Source organism: Babylonia areolata, chromosome 2, assembly GCF_041734735.1.
Source record: "Babylonia areolata isolate BAREFJ2019XMU chromosome 2, ASM4173473v1, whole genome shotgun sequence".
In the NCBI taxonomy this organism is placed as follows: Eukaryota; Metazoa; Mollusca; class Gastropoda; order Neogastropoda; family Buccinidae; genus Babylonia; species Babylonia areolata.
This window is the reverse complement of record NC_134877.1, coordinates 19,873,668-19,888,488: the sequence shown is the minus strand read 5'-3', so window position 1 is coordinate 19,888,488 and position 14,821 is coordinate 19,873,668. Positions and strand designations below refer to the sequence as shown.

The following is a 14,821-nucleotide window of genomic DNA, read 5'->3' as shown; positions in this document are numbered from 1 at the left end:
GCTCTGTTCACGTGTGCATGTACAACTTTGATCATGATGTATGTCTGGACCTGCATATTACATCATCCAGTCCTGTGTACTTCACCTGCCAACATGTTTGTTGACCTGCTAATCTGAAACTAATACAAATATGCATTTTCATGTGTCATACATAGGATAATCCATATGTTCTCTGAACCAAAACTGTGTGCATACTTCATGAGCAAGGTCAAACTTCACAAGCAATAGGTTAACCATTAACATCAGTTTCTTATGACAAAACATTGCTCCCTGACCAGTGCAGATCAGGCAACACAGTTGGTCTCATCATCAATGCTCAAAGTTAATGTCTGCCCAAGTTGTCATTTGGTTTTTCTTTACCCTTAAAGATCATCAACAACTTCATAATGTGACAGTATATATAACTAGAATACTGCTTTTTGCCCCAGTTCAACCAGTCTCAATAATGCTATTCTTAGAAACAAGGTATAGTAGGTGGCAGTTCAGCAAGTCATCACTTTGACATGGTGTGGGTGATCTCTCTGAAGCCAGACACACAGATAGAGCGAAACAGTAGATGATGCTGACAACCATGACTAGCACAGGGTGGGCGAGAATGAACAGAAAGCTGACACTGATCACAACCTTGTAGGAACTGGCTGTCCTCAGCTGAAGTGAGCTGTCCAGTGCTGGATTGGACAGTCCAGTCTCCTGATTGGATTGTGTGATATGCACTTTTGTGGCATTTCTGATGACACGAACATAATAAGAAACTTAACATAAATGTTATACATTAATCTTGAGGGGAAAGACCTGGCGTGTCTATGCTCATGATGTAATTTTAACATAAAGCATTGTGATTCACATGTAAAGAAGAAAACTAAAACCACATTTCCCTCATCAATATACAAACTGAACATTTGGTGAAATAGAATATAGGGCAAGTTAGACACACACACAAAAAACAAATGTTTTATATTTCACATTCATTACAAATAGAACTTGAAAGGGGGATAAAGCTGGATAGAAAAAAACAGGGACAACCATATAAACATTGAAAAACTGGGGTTCATCACTATGGTCCAAAATATTCTATTCAAGGGCATCTTTTTTTAAGATTAATTGCAAAAATATCCTCTGGAAATTCTCAACAATATGAACAAGCACACCTGTCCTAATCATGACTGATATGCCAAATATGCAAGTGATGATTGCAATATGTATATATATATATATATCTTTTATGTGCATTCAAATTCTCCATATTCCCCATCAAATCTTTAATCCAATCATTCATGTTAAATCTCCTCAGCATACAAACATACAACATAATATTTATACGCAACATATCAGTACAAAACTAAATTCAGAGCAAAAGAAGCAGTACATAAATCTTAAGCTAGCCGTCAAAGTACATGCTAACCTGTAAAACTTGCCAGCACAGTACATGTTAACCTGTGAAACTTGCCAGCACAGTTTAGAACAGCATGTAAAACTTGTCAATGCAGTTCAGAATAGCATGCAAAACTTGTCAATGCAGTTCAGAACAGCATGCAAAACTTGTCAATGCAGTTCAGAATAGCCTGCAACAGACTCTGAGGCCACAAGCATAAACAGTGACAAAGCAGACAAAACACAAGAGCTAGAGAAAAGGCGGCATCTGATGATTGACTCTGACAGCACTGGCTGGATGAAGCATCAAACTTGTAAGTAATACAGAAACACTTTTTTCAAAGAATCAAGAAAAAACAGGTGCTGCACTGACTGCATGCAAATGAGGTGCCAAAATAGGAAGCATATTGCAGGAAGGGAATTTACTGGTGTGAGAAAAATCCTGAAACGCATCTGACTCTGAATGGATCAAAGGAATCCAGTACTTAAAGAATAAGCCATTATTTGGTTTCCTCCAGCTGTTGTCTTTTCTCTTTATTTTCTGCATGTTCTTATTCACATCAGTCCTGGACACATGGGGAAAACATGAACCTGAAATACCTCAATAGATTATATCAAATTGTATATAAGAAAGAAAGAAAAAAAGTAGATAGAATCCCTGAAGAAAGGAATCAGTAATATGTATACACCATTGTGAAGAGCTTGCATACATTCATACTAAACACAGACGACTGATGTTAAATCTGATGGGGAAGCATGTGCAGCAACCTATGCTTTTTTCTTTTTCTTTTTTTTTCAGGTTTTATTGAGACTGAGAAGATGAAAGCTGTGAGCTTCTTCTCTGGCCACGCTTGTCATGGCATGCAATTTCCTTCATGTTTTTACACTGCAGCTAGCTGTCTTGGGGGGCACGACTGGCAGACTGTTTTGCCAAATTAGCTACAAACTGATTCTGGTTGTTTTACACATTGAGAAATACAATAGTAATCAATGGTTGAAAGATCAGTATTGTGAAGTGCTTTATGAATGCCCACAAAATATGTGTGCAGATGTTTCATCATGTATGGGACCTGTGTTACACTACTTTGCTGTAGCTGTTCTGTATGTTGGAATTGTTTTGAGAAAAATGTTTTGAAAGGACTGCAATGCCATCTTTGGGTCTGTCTTATAATGCAGTGTCCCTATTTTTGCTTTAAGTTATTGAAATGTACATTGGTTGGCACAATGTGTAGGTTAATTTATTAACTGGGCAACAGTGTTGTTGGCATACAGTGCCACTGTCACACATTTCTGTAAACAATACTTCATCATTTCCTTCCCTCACCATCGCTCTCTCGGTCTACATGTGCAGGAGTAATACATGCATGTTTGCTTCAGTGTGTGTGTGGGAGTGGTGTGGCTGGCATAGGTCTGGTGAACAGTGGTGCTATTGAACAGTAGTGCTACCTATGTGTACACCCTATCAGTTACAATTCCACTACAAAACCAACCTTTTTTCCTGTCCAACTGTATATGGTGTAACTGCTGTTGCCATGTCATTTGAAAGGAAACTGTTCACGGCCATAGTTACATGCTTGACATCAATGCACCATACCGATGTTCAGGTCCTAGAAATTTGCATTGGTGATTTCATGCCAAACAAGTGCACTAGATCCCATTCCCAATGAGATCCATTCAGAACCTACACAGCGATTCATACGAAACTGGAATTGAACTGGATTTTGACAGAACCTTTTGGGAGTAGCTTATTCCTATGTAAGCCACTTCCAGCAACATGTGCAGAAAAGATATACCAGTAAAATATCATCTCATATCAAGCCACAGCTGTTCAGTGTTACTCTTCATGTCTTTTAGCTGGCATACAAGTGACAGAAAACAACCCTAACTCCCCACTGAAGAAGTTTTATGGGTTGTTTTTTTTCTTATTACCTATGTATGTTACCACATTGGAAAACATCAAGTTTGTGTTTTTCTTCGAACTCGACTGAGCTAACAGCTGTAGCTTCCAGTTGTGCCTTTATCTATTTACTGCTATTCACGAATGTTGCTTTCCTGGATATACTCTACACAAGCATAATATGATCCACGTTGCCCAGAGGCACATTTAAAGACAAGCCAGCTAGTCTTCCAGAACCTGCTTCTTTATTTATCCTTTAAATGGTACAAAAATTAATAAATGTTTCTGTGAAACTATATGAAGTTGAGAAATGAACAAAGTGGCAATTTTTTTCATTGAGGTAGCAAGATGGATGAAGGGGAAAATGCAGAGTGAAAAAATGTCTGGGTCAAAAATTTTTGTTGGATGGCAATCTCAACCCTGCCCAAAATTGTATGAAATGAAACATGAAAACAGTGCCATGAGGAATCATTTCAATGTTTATTAAACAGGCTTATATCCCCACCCCTCACCCCTACCACCACCACCTAAGATGACACTGTGTAGCACACACAAGAAAAACAAACAAACCAGTATCGTATCGTGCTGCTTGCTATGCCAATAATACACAGGGGAAAAAACACCACCACCACCACAGCAACAAAGAAAAGGAGTTCCTTCTTTCCCCACCCCACTGCCTACTGTGTCAAAATGATTCAAGTAGAATGAACACAAACATGGGTAACTGAAGCAGACAAGGGAACATTTCCAGCCAAAATATACAAATGAAACAGCTCAGCTGAAAAACTGATGGTGGCATCTTATCTTCTTTTAAAGTATCCATCCTTTGCTTCTTTGGCATTGTATTCCATGCTCGCTATACCTTCAGCTGTCCCATACCCACCAAAAACTCTGTACACATATTCTCTTCACCACTTTCTTTGCATTAGCATCCCCATCCATGTTCTGTCCCTTTTGGCCAACCTGCTGTTTTACTTTCCCACTCAATTCTTTCCCCCATATGCCCATTCTCTTCTCTATCTCTCCCCATTCCCCTGTCCACCTAGCTACCCTCTTAGTCAACCACTGCAACCAACAACCATCTACCTGAAGATCTAGTCATCAGCCCCATCCACATGTAATATGCAGCTTCTGTTCAAACGAGCGTGTGTGTGAGAGAGAGAGCAAGTTTGTGTGTGCGTGGATGTGTGTGTGTGTGTGTGTGTGCAGTGCATGCATGTGTGAGTGTGCAAAAGTTTTTATATTGATACACACTTGTATGTATCCTAATTTCTACTGTATCTGTGTTTGTGTATGATTTTCAATTTATGTTCGTATCTTGTTATGCACTATCCCCCACAATATTCCTTGTGACCCCGGTACACTTGGTAATAAAGACATATTCTATTCTAGTTTCAGTAACAATGAACCCACCTACTCACTCATCACTCTCCATGCACCCTCCACCTATTTTCACTCCCTCTTTCTTTTCCCCTTTTCATTTTTACTTCCTACATAATTCCATCACCAAATCAGTTGCACCCCATTCCCCAAAATCCCTTCACCAACCCCCCACCTCTCTCTCTATCCCACATAGGAAATGTAGAAAGATTACCCGTACACCTTTCCCACTACCCACAAAACAAAACACCTCCAACAGATGTCAGTCTCTTTGTATTTGTCTTTCTCTCTTTCAATGTCTGATTGTTTTGCCTGTGGAAGAAAGACCCCTGAGTCACGACACATCCCTTCCTCATCTCCATTTGTGTTGCATTCCATTTTCACGATCCTGTCCACAAGGAACTACAATACCATTCGTTTATGAACGTACAACCAGTAAGTTTGCTATGCTCACCAAGTTTTATGGCTAGCATGTACTGAGATGGCTCACCCCAGACCTAGCTCTCAGTCAGCTGATCATTGCCACTTGCTCCTTCAGCACCAGCAAACGTTGCTGCAATCAACAACTAGTCTCAAGCTGAGACAGAGAGAGAAAACAGGAAGTCTCTGGAAAATGATAGATCACTCAGATCAAAATACTGCTGTTGTGGTGAATGGACACACACACACACACACACACACACACACACAAACAAAAACCCAAAAAAAAAACCCAAAACGTTCACTGCTGGCCAAGGAATGAATAAAAGCACGAGTGCACAGAGCAACCTGAAAGGTCTTTGTAGTGTTTTGGACAACACAACATATGTACTGGCTACAGATTGCATCAGTTTGATTTCGTCAGTATAAAATGCCAAAGATGTTTTTCAGACTCTCACCAGATTTGTGTACAATTTGGGTTGCTCTTCTTGGGGAGAGTGCCTTCTCATATTCAACCACCAACTTCATGCAGACAGCAATAAAGGATGGTTGTGAGGAAGCAATACAATCAAATAAACCATTACCAGACAGTTTAAAACAAACAAAAAAAAAAACATCCAGGGAACAGCTGTCCCAGCAAATAACATTGATTCACAGTGAATTTCTCTGAATGCCCATGTCATTTTTTTTTTTTTTTCAAGTGCTTATGTCTACTTTACCCGCCTCCAGAAGATGACATACATAATCAAACGTTGAACTGGGAGAGCTCTGACGACTGCATTCACAAAATTTGGCCTTGCATAGCCAGCACACTGCCTGTAGCTTGCGCCAGTCTGGCATGGTACAGCACAGGATGTCACAAATATACAAGGAATATCACGATTCTGTTGTCTAATCAGACAAACATGCCGCTCATTTTCATGCAGACACAATGCCAAAATCAATTCCACCGTGCATAAGACAAGACAGCTTGGACACCTTGTCTTACTTTCAGCTGCAGACCCAACCTGGCCAGTCCATACCTGAGCATCAAAATCAAACACAGAAGGTTCAGTGCTCTGAGAACAGGAAAGTACATGTACCAAAAAAAAAAAAAAAAAAAAAAAAAGCTTCAATAAATTAATTACAGGATTGGGTAGCAAAACTATACAATCACACTATGGTCACATTGATAAAATCAAAACATTTCAACGAAACACATTCACTGGTTCTGGAGTAGAAAAGAATTATCACTGGTGAAAAAAGCAATCAGTTCCACAGAACAGGAACACAGGGCAATAATGGTCTCTGGACCAGTAACAAAATGAAGAGCAAAACATACATCCACTGAGCAACAAAAATGAAAAGCAAAACACATCAACTGATTGATCACAAACTGAAGAATATCATAACTGACACGCTTTGTGTCCTGCAGTTAAAAATATATTTTTCATTTCATCTAATACCCAGTTCACACCACACCAAGAGTCATTCGCTACCTGGAAATTCTATAAACAACAGGAGGAGGATTCTCCCATCCCACCCACTCCATCAATACCTTTCACTCTTTTCCTACCAGAATCAACTATCACAAAATGTCATTACTGGAGCAAAATGACCAAGATGGGAACAGAATTCCAGCCACCATTCAATAACTGAATTCCAATGTGGTTCTCCTGAATGGAAAAAAGAACAATTAAAATACATATGTGTACATACAGGGAAGAGGTTTATGATCACACTACACAATGATGTACATTAATGCTAATCTTCAGAAGTGAAAGATCGTCTGTTTTTTTTCTAACTGCTTCACTAAAACTGTATTTTTGGAGAAAAATTCAATAAAACTGTCTTGTGGACAAAAATTAAAAACTTATTAATGGTCCTCTGAATATTTGAAGTTTGGCAATTCTGTTGCTCATACAATAAAACTCTCCAACATTTAAAGGTCTAAACAAGGGCTACACGCTGAGGTCATTTTAAAATCATTGAAACAACAGTGCACTGTATACAATCTGTCAACTTGTCACTGTAATCATTTATATTACTACTGCTGTTATACTTCATATCCTTCATTAAAAGCACTGTTCAACTTCAAGTAGCCTTTAATTGATCTGACTGAAAACAGAGTTCAGTAATCAAATATGACAAATAGAATTCTATCTATAGATACATGTCATATATTTGTACAAAACTTATTCATTGGCAAGAAAAAGACATGCATTTTTGAAAACCAAACAATCATCTTCTGTTCATAAACAGAAGTACATGCGCCCTTTACGAGGCAGTGGAATGAAAACCCAACAGTTGAAATTTGACGACATGCATGCCAGTTTGTGGACATCAAATCTGACACTGTGACAGAATGGACAAGTATGAATGAAGCGCAATCTCCGAGAACAGCAAAGGACAGAGACAGGTGAAGGAGAGTGGTGGTGGTGTCTTCCCTGGTGACCCAACAACATCAGCAGAAGTCAAGGGACAGGTAACAGGTAACACTGACAATATAAATGTCATCCCCCCCCCCCCCCCTCACAACAAACCCCCTTCTGCCCCCCAAAAATCTTTCAATGTCTTTTACTTTTCACCAACAGCCACTGGTCAACAAGAAAGCTTCCTCCAAGCTGATGGGTTGTTCAGACCACATTAAACATTAACATGTACTGCCAAAGGGAGCAAACACAACACCTGTAAACACTTTGTCCTTCACTGCCTATTCACCTAACCAAGCACCTTCGCTCAAGAGACTGAAACAGAAAAAGACTCAAATTACCAGTAAGATAAATTATGTTTGGAATGAAAGGTCAATATGTGTTTTCTAAAAAAAACAAAAACAGGTTTGATCAACTTGGTGTTTATTTAGGTACTATTTAGTATCAACATAGCACCCCCCCCCCCCTTCCCCACTCCCACCACCTCCCTCACTTCCCACCTCTAATCACAGCTGACTCGGTTCACAGTTTGAAAAAACGCAATAACAAAGAAACAGTGTAAAGTCAGTATGCAGTTTAAAAAAATCATGTTTGTAAGCCACAGCTGAAATGAGAAATGTTCACAAGCTTTCTACGTGTCTGTACCAACAACCACAGCGTCGTGTGGTTATGTGTGTGATGGTTGAGTTCCCACATGAACACAGACAACGATGTGAAGGGTGGTCTATGATGCCTAAAAGCTATATGTATTTAATGCAAACCCGTTCTCCATCACCATCTCCATATCCAGCTCCACATTATGAGGTGCTACATACCACTGACAATATACCACTCAAAATATGAAGTTCTCCACACACACACAGCCAAGTGCAGTATTGCACATGTATGCGCAAATCTGTAAACCCCAAAAACGTGATAGAGGTAGGAAAGTCCAGAGTGATTGTATATAAAATGTGAAATGGTCTGGTGTATGTACTTGCACACTGAATACCCATTCACAGTTGCTATTTCTAGAATCAGAGCACTTGTTACATGTGTGGTGATGCTGCAAAGTGACTAGTCATTAAGAACTATCACACCCTCATGTACAGTACAAACATAGATGAAGATTTCAAGTGTATCAAAATATCAATTCAAATGTATCAAAATATAAGTAAACCCAATTGCATCAGGTCCCTAAATATGTCAGTCCAAAATGGAACTTTATGCTGGAAAATGGGAAGTAACCCTGTTTGTAACACTCTCTTTGAACAGAGAGCAGGAAAGATGACCTTTAGTTCAGGTGGGAAACCAAACGGGAAAGGGAAACTATAAACTACTGCCCTACAGAAACTTTGTCTCAGACAAGAGAAAGCAATCACAGAATTAAAAAAAAAAAAAAAAATGTAGAAAATCAAGATAACCCGGCTGCTGTGTTTTACACCTAGTTCTTCTTTTCTGTGGATGTCAGCAATGCAACTTGTCCAAGACAACCTCCCAAAATCAAGCATTTACTGCCAAATGTACCACTCCTTCTGAGAGATGTAATTCAAGTGAAGGATGTATGTATCAGACTTCACCATGCTTAATTTCTTTTACTGAGGTAACAGTTATTCTGATTCTGAGAATCTGTTTTTTCATATCCCTGCATTTTGGTCTCGTATTTCAAAGGTGGTCCCACATGGGACATACTGTTATCCTGCATGCAGCTGCAATGTAAATTGCTCTCTTTTCATACCATAGTGTAAACTGTGTCATTGAAGAAGTATACCTGTGCTGCTGCTGCAGGTACTCAATGAAAACAAAACAAGTAATTAAAACTAACAAAGTGCTTTTAAAAATGACACAAAATCTGTAAAATCTTAATCCCCCCCCCCCCGGCAGCCCCCCCACCCCCCCTCCAACCCCAACAAAAAAAAAAGACAAAAAAAAAAAAAGACTGGCTGATTTAGTTCAGGATGAGCTGATAACCTGTTTTCACCTCACGGAAGTAAGTGTTCATGAAAAGTACAAAAAAAGAAACTGCTCACATTCACTGTCTGTAGATCTTCCATTACAACACAAGTAAAAAAACATGGTCATGCCATTCTGTGCAGCTGAAAAGTGAAAGCAAAATGCCATGCAAAAATACTGTACCATTGCCAACAACATTACCAGGGCAAAATCAGAAGAAGAAAAAAATCAAGTTACACAAACACAATCTAAAACACTGACCAGATAAAACTCATTGGGCACAGTCTGATAGTTGTACACATTCCTTTCCAGCTTCACTCGTTCTCCGTCAGATACGAAGCAATCAGCACGGAAGACAAAAGATCTGCATGTTAGCTGGGCGCTGGGTCGGAGCAGAAGGGGGAGTGGGAGGAAGGCGGGGAGAGATGACAGCCTCTGACTGCTCTTCTGCTGTATGCTATGGGCTCTGCCTCTGACACAATTTCAGAATTAATCACAAAACAATGCTCCCATACTCATGAGTCATAGCAACATGCAAGTCCCGGTCCTAATTTTGGGATCCTGGCACCAAACTGTCTTTCTGCTTCACCAAACCAGATACAAAACTCCATGACTGATGGATGACATGAAGTGGAAGGGTGAAGATGTGACAAAAAAACAAACCAGAAAAGAACCCTACAGAACACTGAACACAACACATCTGACCGACCCTATTTGTGACATGCCCTTTTCCAGTCCACACCATGTACATAGTCTGAATCCAAGAAAGTTTAAGACACTTCAGAAAACCCACGTCCTTCACAGACAATGTCAGCTTCACCGTTCATGTCTCTTGACCTTGTCCACTGTGCACTGACTAGGTCACTTTAACTTGGCCCTAGAAAGTAAATAAATTACATGATGACAAGTATGTACATCTCTGGTTTCCCACACATCTACTGCTGTCTTCTCTCTCCACACTCCATCACTGGGAAGCCTGATGGCTGGTTGTACTGGAAATAAAAAAGTTCATACATCAAGGCCATGATCACACACCTACTTTAAACCACCACATCCTCACATACACACACACATACACACAGGCACCATACTAAAAAAAATGAACACACTCAAGCATGCACATGTGCACAAACATGCAACTGGGTGCAGACAAGAAGCCCACATCCCAGTTCAAACACCCACACACCAGCTTCACCCCCTGGCACAGATCCCGTTCCACAACCCACACCACTGGACCACTGAGGCCCCATTCCCTCCTCTCTTTACACCAATCCAGTCTTGTACATAACCACATCAAACTGTTCACAGTGTATCTGAAAAACCCAGCTTCCTGACAGAATAAATGTAGTGTACACTGTTAACACAGAACTCCGGTGGCCACAGCTTCACGTGGGTCGTTTCCAAGTGGTGTCAAACAGACAAGCAGTTGTGGCAGGCTGATCAGAAGACACTTGAGATGGTGTAGGTCCAAGAAAATGGTTGGAAGCTAAGAGTGGCGTATGGGGTTTCCAATGCACAAGGCATTCGCAGTCCAATGGCAGGGGAAAAAAGCCTGCTTCACTTTAAATAGTTATCCAGTTATCTACACAAGATATTTGGTCTGTCATACATACAGTTTATTCAGAAGCAATGTTTGCAAAAGGTCTTGTACATTGTACTCTCTGTCTGATTAAAACTACACCATTTCTGATGCCCAGCTTGTGTGCTGGCTTTGGCGATGAGAAGCAGGAGTCCCAAGGGCAAAAAACCCAAACCACAAACAAACCAGCCAAAAAAAAACAACAAAAAAACCCCAACATACAGCCCACTCCTTATACACTCTTTCCCTGCCAACTTGTGTCCCAAAATTCTGTGAACATCTGCACAGAGTATGCCGTTTCATCCACACAGGCACGTACTGCAGCCAGTGAGAGAGATGTTTCACCAAGGTCCACCCTGTGTAGGAGCTCAGCATGGAGCAGAACAGGAGTTGGGGGTGCAATACTGACACCTGACCACTCCCCTGTGTCAAGGTAAGTCCCTTATCCACAGTGTACCTGTACAGTACCAGCAGGTGGAAAGGGCTGCAGTGTGGTGCTGTCAGCAATGTGTTGTCCATGAGGCGATGCAGCCACTGGGTTCTGGCTCACCGATGACCTGTACCTTGTGGCACTGAGAGCAGCGAGAGAGGAGTGCCATGAGCAGCATTACGCCCATGTCTGCCTGGTGGAGAGGTCGCCACATGGGGAGGAAACAGGACACAGCACTAGCAGACAGCAAAGACTGGTGGTGGTCAGGTGGTCAGCCAGTACTTCCCTCCCTGTCCTGCCTGTGCCATTTGTCAGAGACTGGAACTGGCCACGGGATCATCATCACACTTCCCTCCCCCTTCCTCATCTCCTGAAGTCATCCAGTGGTTTCACCAACCCCTCTGCAAGCAAATAGACAAGCACACCATTAGAAATGCAGTCTAACAGGAAGCCAGACCAGTGAAGTATTGCACAATTAATCAAACAGTAGCTATGCTCCTCAACGAGGACAGAGAACATTAAGCTGGTGGTACTCAGTTCATCTTCTGACAAACGTGTATCCTAACTTACTCTGAAAATAAAGTAAGCAGTAACAACTGTAGATATGTAATATATATCAAAACCAAAAACATTCCTGATAGAAGATTTTTTATTCAAGCAGGAAAAGAAATACACCATAACCCTTCACTATGTATAAGTCAAAATAGCATATCTGTTTCATTAATTTATGTTGTTGTTTTTTCAAGTTTTTCTTTTTTTCTTTCATTTTTTTTTCAACAATAGAGCAGTGACACCAATCTTCTCTTTTCTGCTCAAGAATAACAACTGACTAAATTCATGAAACGAACTATTGAGGGAAGCAATATTCTCCCTATGTCGTGCTGAATTTTAACAGGAACAATGGATCAAATATATTATGTTGACTCACCCAACATCAGCGACAAATCTAGTCCTATATTACTCAATTCAGTGTGTGTGTTTTTTCAGCAGTTGTTCCAAACCTTTCTGCCCCCTTAGTGCTGCTGATGTCAGTGACGGGTTGTCTTGTCACCTGCGACAGACTGAGCTCACAGATCAGGGTGTCAGTCACCGTTATTTCTGTGGACTTCCTCCTCTTGGGACTGGATTCCTTTTCACTAGCAAGATCGACACTTAACCCTCTGCTTCCTGAATTGCCTGATATGGCCTGCCGCAAGTCCCCTGTTCAATCCCTGAACCGTCCAGTATGGCCCGATTCATTCACCTTTACTTTCGCTTTTAGCAATCCCATAATGCACCTACAGCAGAGGTACATTTGTTACTTCCTTCCACTGCCACCATTTTGAAATTTGTAGCAAGTGAACTGAGAAGTTTCTGAGCTAAGAATTTTTTAAGTTGACGATTTTTTGGACAAAAAAGGCTGAGAATGATTGATTATACATGCCTTCAATTATTGGTTACTGTTATTATGAGTATCTTTATTTGTAGCTGAGTATTCAGAGAATGAAAAAACGAGCACAAACACAACAGATCACGAAGTGAAGTCAGTTTTCATAATCTTTGACGCACACACAGCTTGAGACTTTTTCCAGAACATGTTGGATTTTTTGTTGTTTTTTGTTGTTATTTTTGTCATTTTTCACAATTAAAGTGTTACAATTTACTTGAATGAAAAACTAAAATACTATGACGTTTTCTGCAGATCATGAGCTGTCTTTTGCAACAAGAGAATTAAAGCCTTATTTTATATGATTTTCTGTGTTTGGTTGTGCGAGTTCAGTGAGGAGTTTCTTCCCTTCACACAGGATTTAGAAGATCCCTTGGGATTTTTCTGTCAGAGGGCAGAGGGCTAAGAGTAAACAAAAAGTAGTGATTGTACTGAGAAAAAAACAACATGCCATGATGTTCTCTTCTCACCAAGGCGTATTTATCAAGGAGTTACACTGCTTTGTCATCTCAGACCTGCCTTGTGCATGCGTGCATGTGTGTGTGCGTGCACACATGTGCAATCAGAAAGTTTCGTGCCTCTTTCTGGACTCTTTCCACATCTGTTTTCACCTGGATTATTGTAATTCCCTACTTGTCGGTTCACCCAGTTACCTCACTGCTAGGCTCCAGAAAGTCCAGAACTATGCTGCTTGTCTTGTCTTTCGTTCCTCTAAATTTGATCACATCTCTCCTCTACTTCATGCTTTACACTGGCTCCCAGTACAAGAAAAAAACTATCTACAAAGTCGTCTCTCTTTGCTTCAAGTCCATTGAGACTTCGGGTCCACAGTATTTTTCTGATCTCATTCATCCTCACATGCCCTCACGCCAACCCCGCTCTTCTTCTGACACCCATATGCTTAGGATCCCCCCTGCTCGAACCAAAACTTACGGCCAACACAGTTCTTCATACCAAACCCCCTTTCTTTGGAATCAACTTCCTCAGCCTCTCCGTCACTCATCTTTGCTGCAATCTTTCAAATCCAGTCTGAAGACCCACCTTTTCCCCTCCTGAATAATTCTCAACAGCTCATCCCTATCCAGTATGAACTAAAATGACTATTAGTCAGTGAGTGAGTGAGTTTTGATAGCTTCAGAATTTTTTGGTTGTATTTTTGATTGTGTACTATTTATGATTGTGTGCTATGACTTGTGTGTGCGCGCATGTGCTTGTGTGTATTGTTGGTGTGTGTGTGTGTGCGGGGAAATGAATAATTTTTAATAATGTTTGGTATCTTGTGTTTAATTTTTCCTTTTTTATGTTTACATATGTCTTTTATTTGTAAATGCCTAAGGCTTATTTTCAAGATTAGGTGTATATGCTAATAATAATAATTATCATCATCATCACCATCATCATCATTATTAGCATCATCATCATCATAATAATAATAATGACAGACACCGCACATTGCCATGCAAGCATAACACCCTAGACATACTGCTACCCCTTAAAAGGGATGTGCTTGGTTTAAACCTGTTTGTTTCTTGCTTTTTTCTGGTTTTCTTTTTTGTTTCTGCTTCATTGGTCCCACCAACAGAGAAAAGGCCATTGGTAAAGCATCACAGGCAACACAACCGACAGTTCAACTCACCATTGTGGACACGCAGAATGGCTTCACACACAAACTTGTACTGACTCTGAAACAGCAACAGAGCACAACAGTGTGGTCAGTCATACAAATGCAAGCTCTCCTCCTTTCATGACAGTAAGTCTGACTGTAAACAATGAATGACATACCACAGTACATAACTTAAACACAGCTTCATCTCAATTTGAATGTAATATTACTGGGAGTTTACATAAAGAGAAAAAAAAACACAAAAAAAAACACACACACACAACAACACAAAAAACACATTCAAATCCTTGTGCAAGGGAGGTCGAGCAGATATAAATATCCATCATTTTTTGTATATATCATCATCAATTT

At 40.3% G+C, this 14,821-nt stretch overlaps 1 protein-coding gene across 8 annotated transcripts in view; it reads right to left on the bottom strand.

The window, feature by feature from the left end:
* Positions 1 to 10,152: 10,152 nt before the first annotated feature.
* LOC143298870 (tyrosine-protein phosphatase non-receptor type 4-like) overlaps positions 10,153 to 14,821 on the bottom strand; it is a 97,212-nt gene continuing 92,543 nt past the window's right edge. For all 8 annotated transcript variants that reach the window (XM_076611876.1, XM_076611936.1, XM_076611911.1 and 5 more), the window contains 2 exons: positions 14,483 to 14,528; positions 10,153 to 11,821 (listed from right to left, as the gene is read on the bottom strand). In XM_076611876.1, the coding sequence (XP_076467991.1) occupies positions 11,784 to 11,821; positions 14,483 to 14,528 (84 nt within the window). In that variant the 3' untranslated portion in view covers positions 10,153 to 11,783. The remainder of the gene's footprint in view (positions 11,822 to 14,482; positions 14,529 to 14,821) is intronic.